The sequence below is a fragment of the Lupinus angustifolius genome, chromosome LG18 (genome assembly GCF_001865875.1).
Source record: "Lupinus angustifolius cultivar Tanjil chromosome LG18, LupAngTanjil_v1.0, whole genome shotgun sequence".
NCBI lineage: Eukaryota > Viridiplantae > Streptophyta > Magnoliopsida > Fabales > Fabaceae > Lupinus > Lupinus angustifolius.
Genome location: NC_032026.1, coordinates 16,513,043 through 16,529,007, shown reverse-complemented (window position 1 = coordinate 16,529,007; position 15,965 = coordinate 16,513,043). Strand labels below are relative to the sequence as shown.

The window sequence follows — 15,965 nt, the reverse complement described above, 5'->3', positions numbered from 1 at the left end:
ACAATGTTCATTTTTTTAGTACTATCAAGGGTATCCCTCATCCCATGGATAAGGAATTAATCTCTTTCAGGGTAATTGATTACCCCTCTTAATTGGTGTCACTCTCAAAAATCAAACTTATGACTTTTTGGTCAACCTAAGATCTAGTAGAATGTTACACTACTAGATATTTATTTGTTAAAGAAACCTGTGGTATATTCTGTTCTTAATTTTTATACTATTTTTACAATAAATTTAAACAAAAATCACCATTTTAGTAATTGAGTGAATGCTAGCCAAATTATCTACGCCCGTTTTATGCTCTTGTATAACCTTTTCAAGTACCAATTTTTTACAAACAAGCCAACCCCCCAAGTTAGAGAGTCTTGGTAAAAAATAGGTAACAAGTAAATTATGAATGAAGTATTAATGCCCTAGAGTGGAGATTTTAGACGAGGTGAGTATGAATATTTTTTGAAAGGTACAAGCCAATGTAAATATCATATAATATTTGAATTTCAAGTCACATAGAAGTGATATCTTTTGGAGAGATCAGAATGAGGATTCATTAGCAACTACACATTTTCAATTCATATTATTCATGACCAAAGTACAAGACAATGTAAATAGATTTACATATATTACTACTATGCCATAATTTCCACGCTAACAAGACCTAATGGTATTTACAAAGATCCGGTTGAAATGTGATCTTAAGTAGAATATTAAGGACCAAGCAAGCAAGCAAGCACCTTTTTCACTAGAGTTTGGAGAAGCTGAAGACTGTATATAACGTACATGAATTAGAGATGTGATGAGAGGACTATCTAGGATCCACGATATGTCTTCAATATGTACACATTATATACATACGAATTTATTGCCACCCTTGAGATTTTACCAGAAAGGACACCACCTAAAAACACAAGGCAAAACATATTAATCTGTTAACCATAAGCCATACTTCATTAAAGGACATGATAGATGGTTGAGATCATTGTAATTTTATCTAAATCTATGTACATTAGACTCTAAATTGAACCAATTAGTAGAATGCATTTTTTTTCTTAGTCTTCTGGTGGGAGGAAATCCCATCCTCCAATCTTTCTTTTCATTCCTTTACTAACAAATTCAAAGATTCAGAAACACGCTCTCTCTCTGTCATTCTATTTTCTTCTACACTAGTTTTATATTTTTTACAATGTGTGTCTGTGACAACGAAAAGAACAAGTGTTAGAGATCATACCCAACATAATTTTGGCACAAATTTTCATGTGAGGTGGCCTGGACAATTAACTTTTGAACTTGCAATTTCACAGATAAAGCATGATCAACTTCACGAGTGTCCCCAGAAACTAAGCTGCTATGGTCCACTGCATGCTGAAGAGAGCTGTTTGGTACTGAAGATGTTGAAAAATCCCTTCCTGTAAGCTTATTACTCATTCGAGCCATGACAACCACAGCGCGCTCATTCAGCACCTCATTAGCATCACCAAGTTGATTAACAGCCTAGTGCAAGTAGATATGATAAGCATCATTAATCAAGACAAGCAAGAAAATAATACAGCACAATGATACCTGAAGAAGCTCCCTTTCACGAGCACCACGCTGAGGATGGGGAAACTCTCTATTTTGGGCAGATTCTTCAGTATTTACAGCAGGAGTTACATGATTGCTAGTAAGCATGGACATTTGTGGAACTTCATTGAAGTTAAAAAGTCGCCAATTTATAAGAGGATCATGGACAAAGGCCTGAATGCAGGACGAACATATAATCAAATTATGTATTTAATTATTTCAAGACTAACAACTTGAGACGGGTTAGAGTAACACCCAGCTTATATGTGGCCCAAATTTAACGCCTGTAGTTAAAGAAGTGTTCTTTCAAAAGCAATAAAATGACAATATTTAGCAAAAATAGAGCTCAAATACTGACCAGAGGCAAAACTTTTTTTTTACCCTATCCACAAATGTTTCCTTTTTTCTTCCAGTTTATCTTGCTCTAATTCTTTCATCAACTCTATAACTTATATATACTCTTTATTATTATTATTATCCTTGCAGAGAGGTACAGAAGAAAAACTGAACGGCAACAACAACAAAAATACTTAAAACACTTTTTTAAAGGTAAAAAGACTGTCTGTTGATGTAACGGTACCTCCATCATGGCCATCACACTATCTTTATTTGTTCGCAAAACTTGCATAACATTTTCACATGTTGAACGGAAGTTTCCCTCGATACCACTAACTTCCATGGCTTTCTCAAGCATTCTTGTCAAGCGGAAAGGAACCTGAATAATAGCATAAAAGATAAGATAACAAAAAAATATCCATAATCTTATCATTTAACATTAGGAATAATCAATTCTTGAGCGCACCTTTTCTGGGAATTTCTCACGGTTCATTGATGCCTCAAAGCAGTCTCCAAAATCTATGTGTAAAATCTTCCCGCTGCAACATATTAAAACCATTAGATGCTTCAATTTTTCAAATTATCGTATCAATCTAGTTAAATTTCTTTAGCACTGGTTACCTAAACCGATGCAACATAAGATTGCTTGGATGGCGATCACCTAAGCCAAGAAGGTAACCAACCTAGCAAAACACAACCATTAGTTTAGCTCCCATATGATTGTAGTTGTCAACTCTTTATTCAGAATTCTAAAAATGCACGAAAGTTAGTAGGGCGAGGAAATCATATACTGTTATAAAAATGCACAAAAGTTGACACCTCAAATCAGAACTTGTAATTTAATATACATTGCTTTTGGAATTATGTACAAATCAGATAAATGATCAATAACAAAGCATATTCAATTTTTAGGAGTTGTCAACTTCAATTGGTAGGAAACTCCTGCATATACAATGACATGCAACAATAAAAGGGATATTGAACACATTTGAGACTCACTGACCAAGGCCCAAATGACGGATGCTAATTAATTGCTAAATGTATAAGCACTCCTATGGTAGCAGGGTGCAAGACTTATGAATATGTAAGTAATAACATTGATGATCCAGATGTATCAGTCTGTTGATGGTGCATTATAGTATGCAACAAACACCAGATTTTTATATCCTTTTTTTTCCCCATTTTCCCATGAATTCTCACTTCCTACAATCCCTAGAATTCTGAAGGAATTTTAGCTCCAGTGGAGAAAAGGAAGTTCATATTAGTGGTTATGCCAGTTCAAAACTCAAAAGTGATGATCAAGTTTTCACTGGCATACAAAGCATTTGACTTTTTAAACAGCTAAATTGTCAAAGGTTTAGTAAGGCTACACAGTGGGACCTCCATTAAATGCTTTCAAAATATAATTAATCAGAATTTCATATCATAAAACACTTCTGAAAAGAATAGGTTCTGCAGTTCATCTCAGACCTCAGAACTTCATGGTGATTACATAGTATTAAAATAAAAAGTTGTGGTATATATGAGATCACAACTTCAACTAATGCATAGTACATACGCACCATGCTCATAACTGCCAAGCTCCTAGTATAATTTGTCCTCCTCTCTAGCCAAATCTCAGATGTTCGACTTTTCAACCAAAGCACCTGGGCATGTTGTGACAATTAAGATAAATGTTATAGAAGACCCTATGCCAAGCTTAAAAATTTTAAAACATCAAATACCCTTGCTAGGTCATTTCCTTCAGTATTGTCCAAAGCAAATTCAAAGACCTCCACTTTAGCAATAAGAGGCAAATGGTCATAATCTGGAGCAAAACTGAGCATACATTTGTGTTCTTGATTCAAGGTGATCTGTACAAAGGGTAAGGAAATTAAAGCAATCTGAATCACAGGATATAATCATATTAACAAGTTAAGAAAGTATAATGACATTTAAACCCAAATTATACAGATGTAAGTGAAAGCAACAGGGACTATGGGAGCAATGGAAGGAAGAATTCGGGATTCTAACTGACCTTTCTGGCATCTCGGTACTCTCGAATAAGATGATGCAAGGTGTCACAATTTGGAACCCACTCAATTAAACCACTGTTTGGAGATAAAGGAATCACAGCATATCGTTCAATAGAAAGATCCTTTTCTGCTGTTTTCCTAGAATTCTCGAGCAGGGTATTCACCAGACCAAAAAGCTAGCAAAAACAATGATACAGGAATTTATCAGATTGTCAAGATAGATGACCCCATAGAAAGACTTACCAGATACCAAAGATATACAAGCAGTATACTCGAACACAACCAGTAGAGATGAAATACCTGCATGACTCGTTCATCCTGGCGTAAATCCTCATGTCCCTTCAATAAGAAGGCATAATCATCACCATCACTCCCATGAATGGTCAACTTCCTAGGCCGTTGCTTAGACGTTATGACAACAAGCTGGCGTGCAAATGATGCAATTGTAACCACTGGTGCATCTGAAATAAGGATATCAATGTTTCAGTAGAGACTAAATGTCTATATATAATTGGGTCGGGAAAAAAATAAAACTAATTTACCAGCACGGTATGTCCCAGGAACAGCGAGCTCCAAATTGCGGCATTCAAGCAATTCTGGAGAAACAGACTCCAAGTCTAAAGTTGTAAGACTTTGAAGTTGCTTATCTATCTTTCTGAATACATGATAGTATATATCCCAAGCCTAATAAGAAAATAATTAGAGAACAAGTCCCAAAAGTGCCAGAAACTTAATGAAAACTAGCCACCAGTTTACAATTGCAAATTTCATACCTGGGTAAGTTCAGCATCTTTCCCAGTTCTCTTATAATTGACGCAGCACTCGTAAGCCTCTAATAACTCCTGTCGGTAAGCCTGAAATACCAGGAAAAACGGGGTCAAGTCTCACAAAGTTTAGTGCCAACACCTAGGTAAAAATGACAACAATAAAGCCTAAGTTTCCAAGACAGTTAACCATACATGATACCCATTTAATTATACAACCAAACAGGATGTGGTTAGAAAACAACCTCAATAAAGATTCTCTCCTTTATGGTAACATTGTTTCTCATTGCTCCTTCTTCAAGCATTTCATGCAATGGCTCCAACACCTTGAGCATCCCTTCAATGTTATGTTCACCAAAATACAAACGGCTAGCTTCTTCCAGTGCTTCATGCCACGTTTCATGCCAAAGAATAGCAACCCTGATCAGTTCTTTTGATACAAGTTGTGCCTGCAGAAAAACAAGCTTAAGGTTAAAATTACAGAACTCACATAAATAAATAAAAACCTAAGTAACAACAGAACCTTAGTCCCACTAGGTGAGGTCAGCTATATAGATAGAATGACGCCAACATGTTCTATCATAAATAACATCCATTGATATGTAATTTTTTCCTAATTGTTTAACCTATTTGTGTTTGATGCTATACATAGCCAGATCGAAGCCCGGATGAAAGATGAAGATTATGTTAGGCAGTGGACAACCAACGTAAAACTTTGTTGAATTTCTATGATAATTGATATGAACAAAATAAAAAATTGTAGCTTGAAAATTATCAAACCTGATCCACAAGGACACCACTACGCTGCCTAACTTTGTCAACAACCTCTTGAGCTGCAGCTTTGCGTAAGTTGCTTATTGATTTACAGGCCACAAGCAAAGGATACATAAGAGCCTACAGAAGGAATAAAAAAGCAGCATTCCATACATGATTAATAAGTTTAACATCCAAAGCATTTGCATAATGTGGCAGAATACAAAAAAACATTCAATAGATCAGTCAAGTGCTAACCCTTTAGACAACAATAACCAAAACTTAATCCTACAATGTAAGGATGACTACATGAATCGAACAACGCCAAGATGCTCTATCGTAAAACATGTTCATTAACAAAGCAATGATCTCTAAATCTTTCTTAATCGTTTAGCCTGTGGTTTTTCTTTGCCTCTCTCTTCCGCTAGAAATTGGACTAAATCCAATTTGATCTACTCTTCTTATTGAGACTTCTAACAGTCCCCACCATACATGCAAACCACCAAAGGCGTGATTTTACTATATTCTCTACAATAGGAGCTACTTCAACTTGTTCCCTAAAGCATTCATTTCTAATCTTATTTTGTTTAATGTGTCACTCATCCATCAAACATTCTTATCTCTACTAACATTGTGGGTCTTCCAGTTGTGCAGTAAAACTTCTCGTTAAGCTTGAGTAAAACCTTTATTTCACATATGACACCTGAAGCACTCCACAATTTCATCCACCCCACTTGAATCATATGGTTTACATCTCCCTCAATTTCCCCACCGTGTTTTATGATTAGCTAAACTTACATTCCATATACTTCATCTTAATCGAAAGTCATGTGCTTCTAAAGCTTGTCTCTGCCATTCTAGTTTCGCATTAAATTCCTCTACCGAGTCTCTAACTATGACAATATCATTTGTAGAAAGCATGCATTATGGCACTAGTTATTAGATATGCTCAGTAAGCACATCCAAGACGTATGTAAACAAGTAGGGGCTCATGGTTTACACTTAGTATAGTCTTATGGCAATAGGAAAATATTATGAGACCCTATCTTGTGTTCTCACATTGGCCTTAATCCTATCATATATATCATTAATTTCTCGAATGTAAGCAATTGAACACTTTTTTCTCTTGAGTTTACACAACATTTCTCTAGGCATTGAAAACCATGTGCATGTCCCTTGAGAAAACAAGGGTAACAAAAAAAATTCCTACTACTTGGGTTTGACCAGATGGAGTACACAATGCCATTCTTTTGTTCCATAAACAAGGTCATTAGAAAGGCCATTAGATCCAAGTATTTTTAATGGTTTTAAAAGTATTTCTGGGCTCTACCTCTATTTATTAAGATATCCTCCATATGAACTACTCTTCATATTGGGCTCATGCACGACCCATCATTTAATACCATAAAGTATCACAGATCTCATAGTTATGGTGCATTCGTTCCCTTGAGAAGTAAAAAATTACTACATCAACACATAAAGTTGATAATAAAAGAACACTGACTTAATCATGACACTACACTACATATCTCGGAATTCTACACCAATTAAAATCAGGTTCAACAATATCATGAAAATACCTGTGGATGATTTTGCCCAATTCGAACCAAAAGTGATTGTATCAACTCTCTCACAGCATGATTATTAGAGTGTATCCTTGCAATTATTTGAGGTAGAACTACTAGCCAAGTATTGATATTAACTAAGGAAAATCCTTTCTTAAGGGCCATTTGAACTTCTGCTGTAGCACCATGGTTGAACCATAATGTTAGAAGCCGAAGAATATCCTGCAGCCAATAAAAAAATACTCAGAGGAAAAGGACTAACATATCTCAAGGGAATTCCTTGGCACTGGAACAAGCAGAAAGTGCAGTTATAAAAATGTGTATATTTATAAATATGACATCATTTTCTAAGGAAAGCACCAGTGATCCAAATATGTGTTTGTTCCAAGGAAAGGAGAAAGAGGAATAAATGAATAGTAAAATTAAAACTATTGACATGCTATCTACCTTTTTCTAGTTATTCCTACAACACCAAGAAGAAAACCAAAACAGTAACCAAAAGCAAAACACAAATGCCAAATAACTCGAGTCATATTGATGAACACTGGCCAAAAGGAAGCATAGACTAAAGAAATAAGCCTCCAATATGAACAATGGCTACAAGGAAGCTAAGAGTCTAAGACTAAAGAAACTGGCCTCATAACATGGTAGAATTAACCACATATAAAATATATAGCTTTAGTCATAGGTGAATCATAAATTGTAATTAGCTCTATTTAATTCGGCATAACAGTTTTCATTAATCGTTCTTGTAAATGTAAGGTGTACTTATTCTTTCATGCGATAAATACAGCCATCAGAGTGCAAACCCTTGAACAGTTTCTCATAACCAGCCTAATTCTGTAATTCTATAATAGAAGCAAAAGTAGATTGAATCCCTGCTTAAAAATACTAGAAGTGCTCTCCAACAAAACACGAAATATAGCTGTAAGAAAAAGCTCATCACCAACAACTTTCCCTCATTAAATCCTAAGTCTATACAGTACTTTGAGAAAGTGTGTCTGCTTTTACAAATTACATTATTGAATAATGTCAAGTAATATATGCCAAACATATCCTATTATGAAGCCAGAAACTGATTGTCAAACTTAATCGCTGAATAATGTTGGAATTTAAAGAAGCACAATTCTCAAATGTCATATTGTAAATGCTTAATAAGATTTCTGCCCACAGAAATGAGGATCACAGAACAGAAACCAGCCCTTAGGCATGAGAAAAGAAAGGAAATCTTCAAGCCGAAATCATTTGTAATCCAGAGAACAGCATTTAAATTGTGTTTAGAAATCCTTAATCCCCAAGCAGATTGTTTGATTTCAAAAGCAACCATTTGTAATCCAGAGAATTACAGATCCATTTAATCTCTAATAGTCAAATTATAAACGGCAATCATTTGGAATCCAGAGAAATACAGATCCATTTAAACTCTATGCAAGGCTCTTCAAAGTATTGAGTAAACAAATTACATTGCTGAATAAACAAAAAGATGAAGAACAGAAAGCATTGCTGAATAAACAAATTAGGAAAAAACATTCGAAAAGCTTTCCAAGTCCTTTGACTCCACTAACTAATGGCAGGCTGCTTTGTGCCAGAGTCATGACATACAATAATTACTACGCCAAAGTGCTATTTGTCGTTGTCAGTGTAGTCCAAATTGATGGATACATATTTGGAAGCTAAAACTGCAGCTTACCTGTAAACTATCATCAACACCTTTAGCATTTGCTGCACATGCTATAGAGTGAAAGTATCCAGTGACAGCTGCAACTACAAACTGTGCTGCAACGTCGGGAAAACCTCTCAAAGTGTAATGAGACATCACTGCTGTATTGAATAATGCCCATTTATGCCAGGCTTTGGCCCATTTATTTGAATACTGAGTAGCATTTGCAAATGCATCTAGTATATCTACAAATGTTGAAATAAATCAAAAATTGATCAATATCATTTTATCTTTAATCGCAAAACCGAAAAAAATAAGAACCTTTTATGGACTCATCATCCAGCCCAGGAGAAAGTGACCACTGCCAGGATCCAAGTATCAGATTAACACGAGCAAGGAGAGGAACACATGGATTCAAACCATTCGTGAAACCAGACGATGTAACTGGTTGAATGTTGGGTGCACTTGAAAGCTCCATAGCTAAATTCTAAGTGAAGTAAAGCAGGCAGATTATTGGTGATTAATATTGAAGCTCACATAGTGCTCATGGGACAAGAGGAGACATATTATACCTGCAGCCTAATAAATGCTTCTGTGCGCTTTGAATCCTCTCCAAGTGACCATTGGTATTTCAAGTATGCCAGCATTACTTGAGGAGGACCATGGTATCGAACATTTTCAGGAGAAATTTCAGGGTCATACTGATAAAGTGAAAAAAGAACTTGTGTCAGAGAATGAGAATTAACACAAGACGGCAACCTTCTTAGATCAGGTATAGAACACAAACCTGTAGAAGCTTAACTAAAGTAGATCTTGCTTGGCTAATGCGCCCATTTTTCCGGCAAAGAGAAGCAAACTTGAGCCAAGTTTCAATGTCTTCCACAGGAGGCAGCACCAGTGCTCTAACAGCCAAAAGTGCCTGCCAAACCTACACAGACAAGCAAAAGAAAGTTAAAGAAAAGGAAATCCAACACATGGGGAAGGAAAACAAAACCTAATTCTGCACAGAGCCACAGATGCCAATTGCTAAGTACTTATAAACTTTGGGTTGCATGAAATCATTAAATCACAATTACAAAATAAACTAATGTTGTTAGAGACTTGAGATATAAAACTGAACATGGGACAGCATTTGATATTCACATCTTTAGCCTAAATGCAAAATCTTAAGTAATAGAACAATAATGGTCTTGAATATTAAATGATACCACACCAAGGGAAGGAACAAGGATGGTTAACATGTATTGGTTGAATTACACATAACCATTTTCTGTAGTGCCTACCACATCAAGTCGATAGATGTTAAAAGGCTGATAGAACCTCAACAATAACTACCATAGCTTAATAATACATAGCTTATAAAAATTAATGATGCAACAAACATATATGAGTATGTTGCATCACTTGGACTCAATATGACAATGGACTGCCATCAATTTCTGTTTCAAAATAGCTACATTGGTACATCCTAATTCCGGCGAGTCACTCCACAAACATCTCATTTTTTATGATACCCCCCTTCCACAGCATTACAATTAACTTTGGACCTATGCAAGGGTTGACGACTTGACATAATTTCAACAGCATTGGCACAGCCACAGCCATTGCTTTCTGTAAGGGTTGTGCCCCTAGCAATTTCCATCTTCCATTGTTTGAAAAGAAACAGCGGAAAACAATTTATGCATACAGTCAAAAATCTCCAAAGACGGATTACATTCCTCTGAATAATCCATAAAATACTTATAATGTTTAACCATTTTGTAGGGAAAATCTGTTTACCTCAACATTGCTTTTGACCCCTTGTATACGCTGAGTCCACATATTTCGAATGAGAGCCCGACGCTCTTCAGCAACTTGGTCTCCAATAGGAAGCGTACGGTAATCAATCACCTGGTAGAAGACACGAATATCCCACATTATATTCACAACATAACACTGAGTAACGGATGGCAAGTAGCAGCAGAAGGTAAGACTTCTGAATATATTAGAGCAAACCTCTTCGAGTTCTGACAGTTGCTGCACACGAACCATATTGCTGTAAGCACGTTCATAGCTCTCCAAAACCTGATATTTTATATATGCAATAGCAGAGTAACAATATCAACTAGACATGAATACTACAAGAACATTGCACTAGCCAATTAAAACAACAATGACATCACACCAAGGCACTGTCTCCAATTCAACTACACAATTAGTGGAGTTCAAGTTAACAAATGCAAAAGAACAAACTATAAAAAAATATTATGAAGCACACTCACCAGAGCAGCAAGCTCAGTTGCCAGACATTTTCTAGCTCTCTCAACATACTCACGAGCTTCATCATACTGTCAAAAGATTTAGAATGCAATAAGTAAGATTGCAGAAAACAAAATCCAAGAGTAGTAGATGTCTCGAGCAAAGAAATACCTTTCCTATACGCACTAACAGAACAGCCCTGAAGAAAGTACCATTACTACTTCCATCGCCACCGGAAGCAGTATTGCCTAAGCCTCGAAGTTTTGTTTCATCACCATCATCTAATCGGGACACATATTCTGCCATCTGGTCCCATTCACCCATGTTCCAAGCAGCATTTGCAGCCTAATAAACCAACATTTAACACCATAAATCATCAGCAGGGGGCAATGTCCATCACAGATGGCAGAAGTTTAAAACCTACCATTGATGCCATCTCAAGACGGGCAGCTGGTTCAGCTGGGGTCCAATATTCCTTACATAAGTTATTCAACTCCTCCCATCGAGCCAATGAAGCAAGGCATCTCATTCTACCTGCAAAGCAGGCTCCATGGTCATGCTTTCAAAGATAAATTTATATAGAAGGTAAATTCAATTGTACAGACCTAAAGTGGCATCCAAGACAAGATGTGGACTTGTTGCTTGAGAGGCCTTCGCAGTATAAGCCATTAGGGCATCATCCCACCTCTGCAGTTTCTCATACCTAAAGGATATCTACTATAAGTCTTCATACTTCTCCAGAGTTTGCCAGAGATATAAAGTATAACTGCCTATGCAAAACAAGGATCGATGAATATAGAGTAGAGATATTAAATAAAAAATGACCATGACTCCTTCAGTTGAAAATCAAGATGCTGTTGGGCATAGGTCAATATTCCATCCGCAGCCTACAAACAGATATGTATATATGTAAATTTGAAAGCAGAGATAAAGTCAACCAAGAGAGCAGCAAAAAAATGATAAGACATTGTTTCTTTTGAAGCAAACCTCATGTTGGTGCAATTGGTTGTTAATATGAATAAGAGCTTCAACTACAGCAACTGGGTTAGCATCCATCTTCTTAGAGCGTGCTCCTTCAAATTCCATTTCTTTATAGTGTAAGGCTTTTGCAAATGCACGGCACTGGCATAGAAAAGTGGAAGCACATGAAAGAGACAAGTGAAAGTCAGGGAAACAAACAATGCATAAAGATTAGAAATTGTTTAAAAGAGCACCACGTGTTAACAAGGACAAATGTATATCATGTGCAATCTACATGCAGAGACAAGAAAGAAAGAGAAGAGAGGGACCTTCTCAGCAAGAGCACCAAGAAGGCGGATGTCTATAGGAAGAGGTTTCTCATCATGTTCCATGAACTCAGCCTGCATATTCAATTAAAAAATCAATATTTCATAAATGTCCAGATTATCAAGCTCCATGAATCCACAAAATCAACATTACTAAATTATGAATGGCGTCTAACCCTTGTTTTCATTTTCAATGACACAACTTGATAAAAAATGTTTTCCACAAGATAGCATGCTTGGTGTAATAACCGATTGAACAAGTATACCAATAAGATGACTTTGTTCCAAAACAAAAGCCAATTACACAAAAAAAAGTCTCAATATAATACAACTCCAATGACCAATCAATCATGATGTGAACTCCAAGCCAATCTTTCAAAAAAAAATTATAAGCAAAGAAAAATTATTAGAAATGAAGGGTGAAATTTAAAAGATAAGAAATCCTAAGACACAAAAAACGCCTGGAAACTAGAAGTTGAGACATGCAACAAAGTATGCCAATCTCTTTGTGTATCTACCATATAAACACCACTAAAAAGTCCATGGGATTTACACCAGAGAGAAGCCAAAAATATAACCCTTCCCAGACATAATCCACAGGCGAAAAAGGAATCATTAAAATTTCTATTGTTCATTTCCAACCAAAGGACTGCAAAAATACCACACTGCCGTAGAAAATAGTGCAAAACCCAAAGGGCAGATCCAAGACTCGTGAAAGATACCAAACAATCTATTCTGAAGAACATTTGCCGCTAAGCAATGTAAAAAAAGATGAAGTCCACTTTCAGATTCTGAACAACATATTATGCACATATTAGAGATGTCATAGTTCACATTCACAGATGCATATTCAACAAGGTGAAAAGATATACCAAGTTAAGAAGTGTTGCCAAAATTTCTGGAGGAATATTCGGTGATGAAAAGGCCATCTCTAGATTCCGAACCAATTGTTTCTGGCTGGTCTCATTCAGCTGTGCCCAACAGCTGACAAATCCAGCTGCAAACAATTCTCGCCCAACAAAAGGCTGTAAACCCAGAGACAAAAAGTGAAAATAGGAAAAGGAAACACTAATGCCAAATGAAAATATAGATAGCCAAGAAAACCTGCAATTGTGCAAGCCTAGCACAGGTTCGTAAGGCTGGAGAAGGAGATTCCTTTAGAAGTTGAATGCTAAAATGTCTCATCCATTCTGCCCAATCTTCCTTAGTACTTCGCTGAGAAGCCTCCCCAGCTGTCCGTAATCGACCATCATTAACCTGTATAGAAGTTGTTCAAACCACTAATAGAAAAAAAATCAAAACTGCATAACTTATACTCCTCTGAATTATGCTCTTGGAAATCTTATTTCTAGATTCCAGTTCCGCCCATTTGAAACTTAATATTAGGGGTCCACTATAATGTGCATATTAGAGTGAATTAGAGCCTCTGGCTTCAAGGAGTCCACATCTGCTGTCTCACTCCTTTGTATCACTCCATGTGTCAGGAGATATGATTAGCCAGAAAAAATATTTAATAATTGCAATTTAACTTAAATAATTTTTTTTCAAGCAATTAGAAGTGATGGTACATGGAGTAGGACAGCAGATGTGCTCCCGGCTTCAAGTATGTAAAGTTTGGTATAAAGTCAGCTATGTTAGCTTAGCCCTGTCCAAGTTAGTTGGAGTTAGCTTTCAGTTAGTTAGAGCTAGCCTAGCTGCTAGCCACATAAGCCAGTTATCAAGCTAGTTATCTATATAAATAGAGATGATCTTTCATTGTATAGCTAAGCTTTCCTAATAAGAAAACATTAACTAAATCAGTTACTTTCTCTCTCTTTCTCAGTTCAGTTTATTCTTCTTACATGATATCACACCTCTAATGGCTGACACCCCGTTCCTATTTCTCCGCCACCTAATATGGCTGTTCCGCTACACTGTTCTCCTCGTCCTCTTATTGTACCGCTTCCAACAACAAAATTAACAGATAAAATTTACTTGTATGGCAACAATTCACTGCAGCTGTTCTCACATCGAATTGTTAATGTTTCTGATATTCCAGAATGGTTCCTCACTGAAGAGGATCATCTTCTCTGACGCATAAATCCAGCATATCTCAGCTGGATTTCGTGTACCACATGGTCATTATGCTCCTCCTTCTGTCCTTATTCTCATGTCATTGGTTAGGCTTGTACGTTGTTAATCAGGCACCACCAGATGTCATTAAAAAATAACAATGTTTGGTTGGTTTAAATTTTCATATATAAAACTCAATGAAACTTAATCAAACCAAAACGTGATTTTATTTTTTTCTTCTAGACTTTCTCCCAGCTATAGGTCATGGCATTTGACCCTTTACTTCTTTTTTTTCTGCCTCAGCATTAGATCCCCAATTCACACTCCCGCTTATTTTTCTTTATTTACTGATTTTCATTCTATATTTCGTTAACTAATTCACATATATTGTGACTGAGTATTCGTCAAGTACACAACTTATCACAAGAGAGTACCTGATGGCCTCTGAGTTTGTGAGCATCAGATCCATCTTCATAAGGATCATTCTCCGAATCTTTTAAAGGATCACTAATGACCTCAACAGGAAGCCTTCGGTTCAGTCTTTGAGAAGCTGTAGTCCCAAGGATTAGTGGTTCATGTCTCTGTAACCGCCCTTCAATTTCCTCAAATTCCTTGTGCTACAGTAATATAAGTCTTTTAGATATGTTCAAGACAAAAGGGCATTAATATCACACATTAAGCTAAATAAAAATGAAAATTGAATATGGAAAACTACCCGCAAGCGATATTTCAGTAGAAGTTTGTGTATTGATGGAATAAAAATTGTGAAATCCTCGCCTAGAGCATGGGCCAGACAACAAAGTGCATCAATAGCATCCGTCCGGAGCTCATCATTTTTCCTGTAAGTTAGAAGTACAATTGATAGTCACCAGATAACTAAAAATAAAAAACCAAGAATGTAACTGCATAAATACGGATTACATGGATGTGTAAACCCCTGCTTCACAGTTTAAAGTTTGCTTCGAAATAAACCTCCATATAATCAATAATGACAGGCAGAATCAAAGATCTCCTTAATTATAATGCATTTAATTATTAAGCCAAAAAAAACTATATGAATACAATGTGACCCATTCGTATATATTTTAAAAAATTTAGAACTGACAGACTCACCCATCCAAAACTAGCTTCAAGTGATGCACAAGAGAGGATATATGACCAGTGACCTAAGATAAACGAGAAAACAAACAATCAACACCAAACAAGAGCAATAAGAATATCATGCTAAGTAGCATAAACTTGAAGCGTGTGAATAGAAGCAAGCACAGTGGTCAACCTGCACACAAGGAATCAATCTGGTCAAAGTTTTAATAGCAGCACGTCTTATGTCTACTGAAGCATCCACTTTAAACAAACGTATGAGAGCAGGAAGAAGTAGATGCATATGTTCATCCAAGGTCCCTACATAACCGAGAACAAAAAAGTTGTCATGGTTTGCCATTTCTGCCCAAAACACTTACATCACATGTTATAATTTCATTTTGAACAGTAAATTAATCAGACACTATCCAATGAAACAAAAAATAAAACCTGTTTTCACTAGTAGTGTCACCCTGATAGGAACACTGATCAGTAGATGATTTATTAATACATGGCAGAAGTAACAGTCGATGAGTTATAAGTAGTTATGTACTTTTTATGTATTTAGGAGAAAGTAATATATTAGGGGCATATTAACAGAATATGTTGTAGTGGGGTCAGAAAGGTATTTGTTTGTGTTGTTACTTGTAGTAACTGCT

At 36.1% G+C, this 15,965-nt stretch overlaps 1 protein-coding gene and 1 long non-coding RNA gene across 2 annotated transcripts in view; both read right to left on the bottom strand.

Moving 5' to 3' along the window:
- LOC109332651 (serine/threonine-protein kinase TOR-like) overlaps positions 494-15,965 on the bottom strand; it is a 29,260-nt gene continuing 13,788 nt past the window's right edge. Inside the window, exons 25-54 of the mRNA XM_019567666.1 lie at positions 13,279-13,431; positions 13,047-13,199; positions 12,178-12,249; positions 11,876-12,010; positions 11,714-11,775; positions 11,494-11,591; positions 11,313-11,422; positions 11,060-11,233; positions 10,912-10,977; positions 10,646-10,714; positions 10,430-10,540; positions 9,438-9,578; positions 9,223-9,351; positions 8,972-9,137; positions 8,681-8,895; positions 7,006-7,212; positions 5,453-5,566; positions 4,918-5,121; positions 4,682-4,762; positions 4,451-4,592; positions 4,209-4,369; positions 3,911-4,084; positions 3,618-3,746; positions 3,456-3,539; positions 2,515-2,576; positions 2,360-2,432; positions 2,138-2,272; positions 1,558-1,731; positions 1,226-1,488; positions 494-895 (exon numbers count right to left, since the gene is read on the bottom strand). Of these exons, the coding sequence (XP_019423211.1) occupies positions 877-895; positions 1,226-1,488; positions 1,558-1,731; positions 2,138-2,272; positions 2,360-2,432; positions 2,515-2,576; positions 3,456-3,539; positions 3,618-3,746; positions 3,911-4,084; positions 4,209-4,369; positions 4,451-4,592; positions 4,682-4,762; positions 4,918-5,121; positions 5,453-5,566; positions 7,006-7,212; positions 8,681-8,895; positions 8,972-9,137; positions 9,223-9,351; positions 9,438-9,578; positions 10,430-10,540; positions 10,646-10,714; positions 10,912-10,977; positions 11,060-11,233; positions 11,313-11,422; positions 11,494-11,591; positions 11,714-11,775; positions 11,876-12,010; positions 12,178-12,249; positions 13,047-13,199; positions 13,279-13,431 (3,876 nt within the window). The 3' untranslated portion in view covers positions 494-876. The remainder of the gene's footprint in view (positions 896-1,225; positions 1,489-1,557; positions 1,732-2,137; positions 2,273-2,359; positions 2,433-2,514; positions 2,577-3,455; positions 3,540-3,617; positions 3,747-3,910; positions 4,085-4,208; positions 4,370-4,450; positions 4,593-4,681; positions 4,763-4,917; positions 5,122-5,452; positions 5,567-7,005; positions 7,213-8,680; positions 8,896-8,971; positions 9,138-9,222; positions 9,352-9,437; positions 9,579-10,429; positions 10,541-10,645; positions 10,715-10,911; positions 10,978-11,059; positions 11,234-11,312; positions 11,423-11,493; positions 11,592-11,713; positions 11,776-11,875; positions 12,011-12,177; positions 12,250-13,046; positions 13,200-13,278; positions 13,432-15,965) is intronic.
- LOC109332652 lies at positions 15,339-15,567 on the bottom strand. The gene is made up of 2 exons (XR_002105914.1): positions 15,503-15,567; positions 15,339-15,392 (listed from the first exon to the last, which is right to left on the bottom strand). It is a non-coding gene; the product is annotated as an uncharacterized LOC109332652 (long non-coding RNA).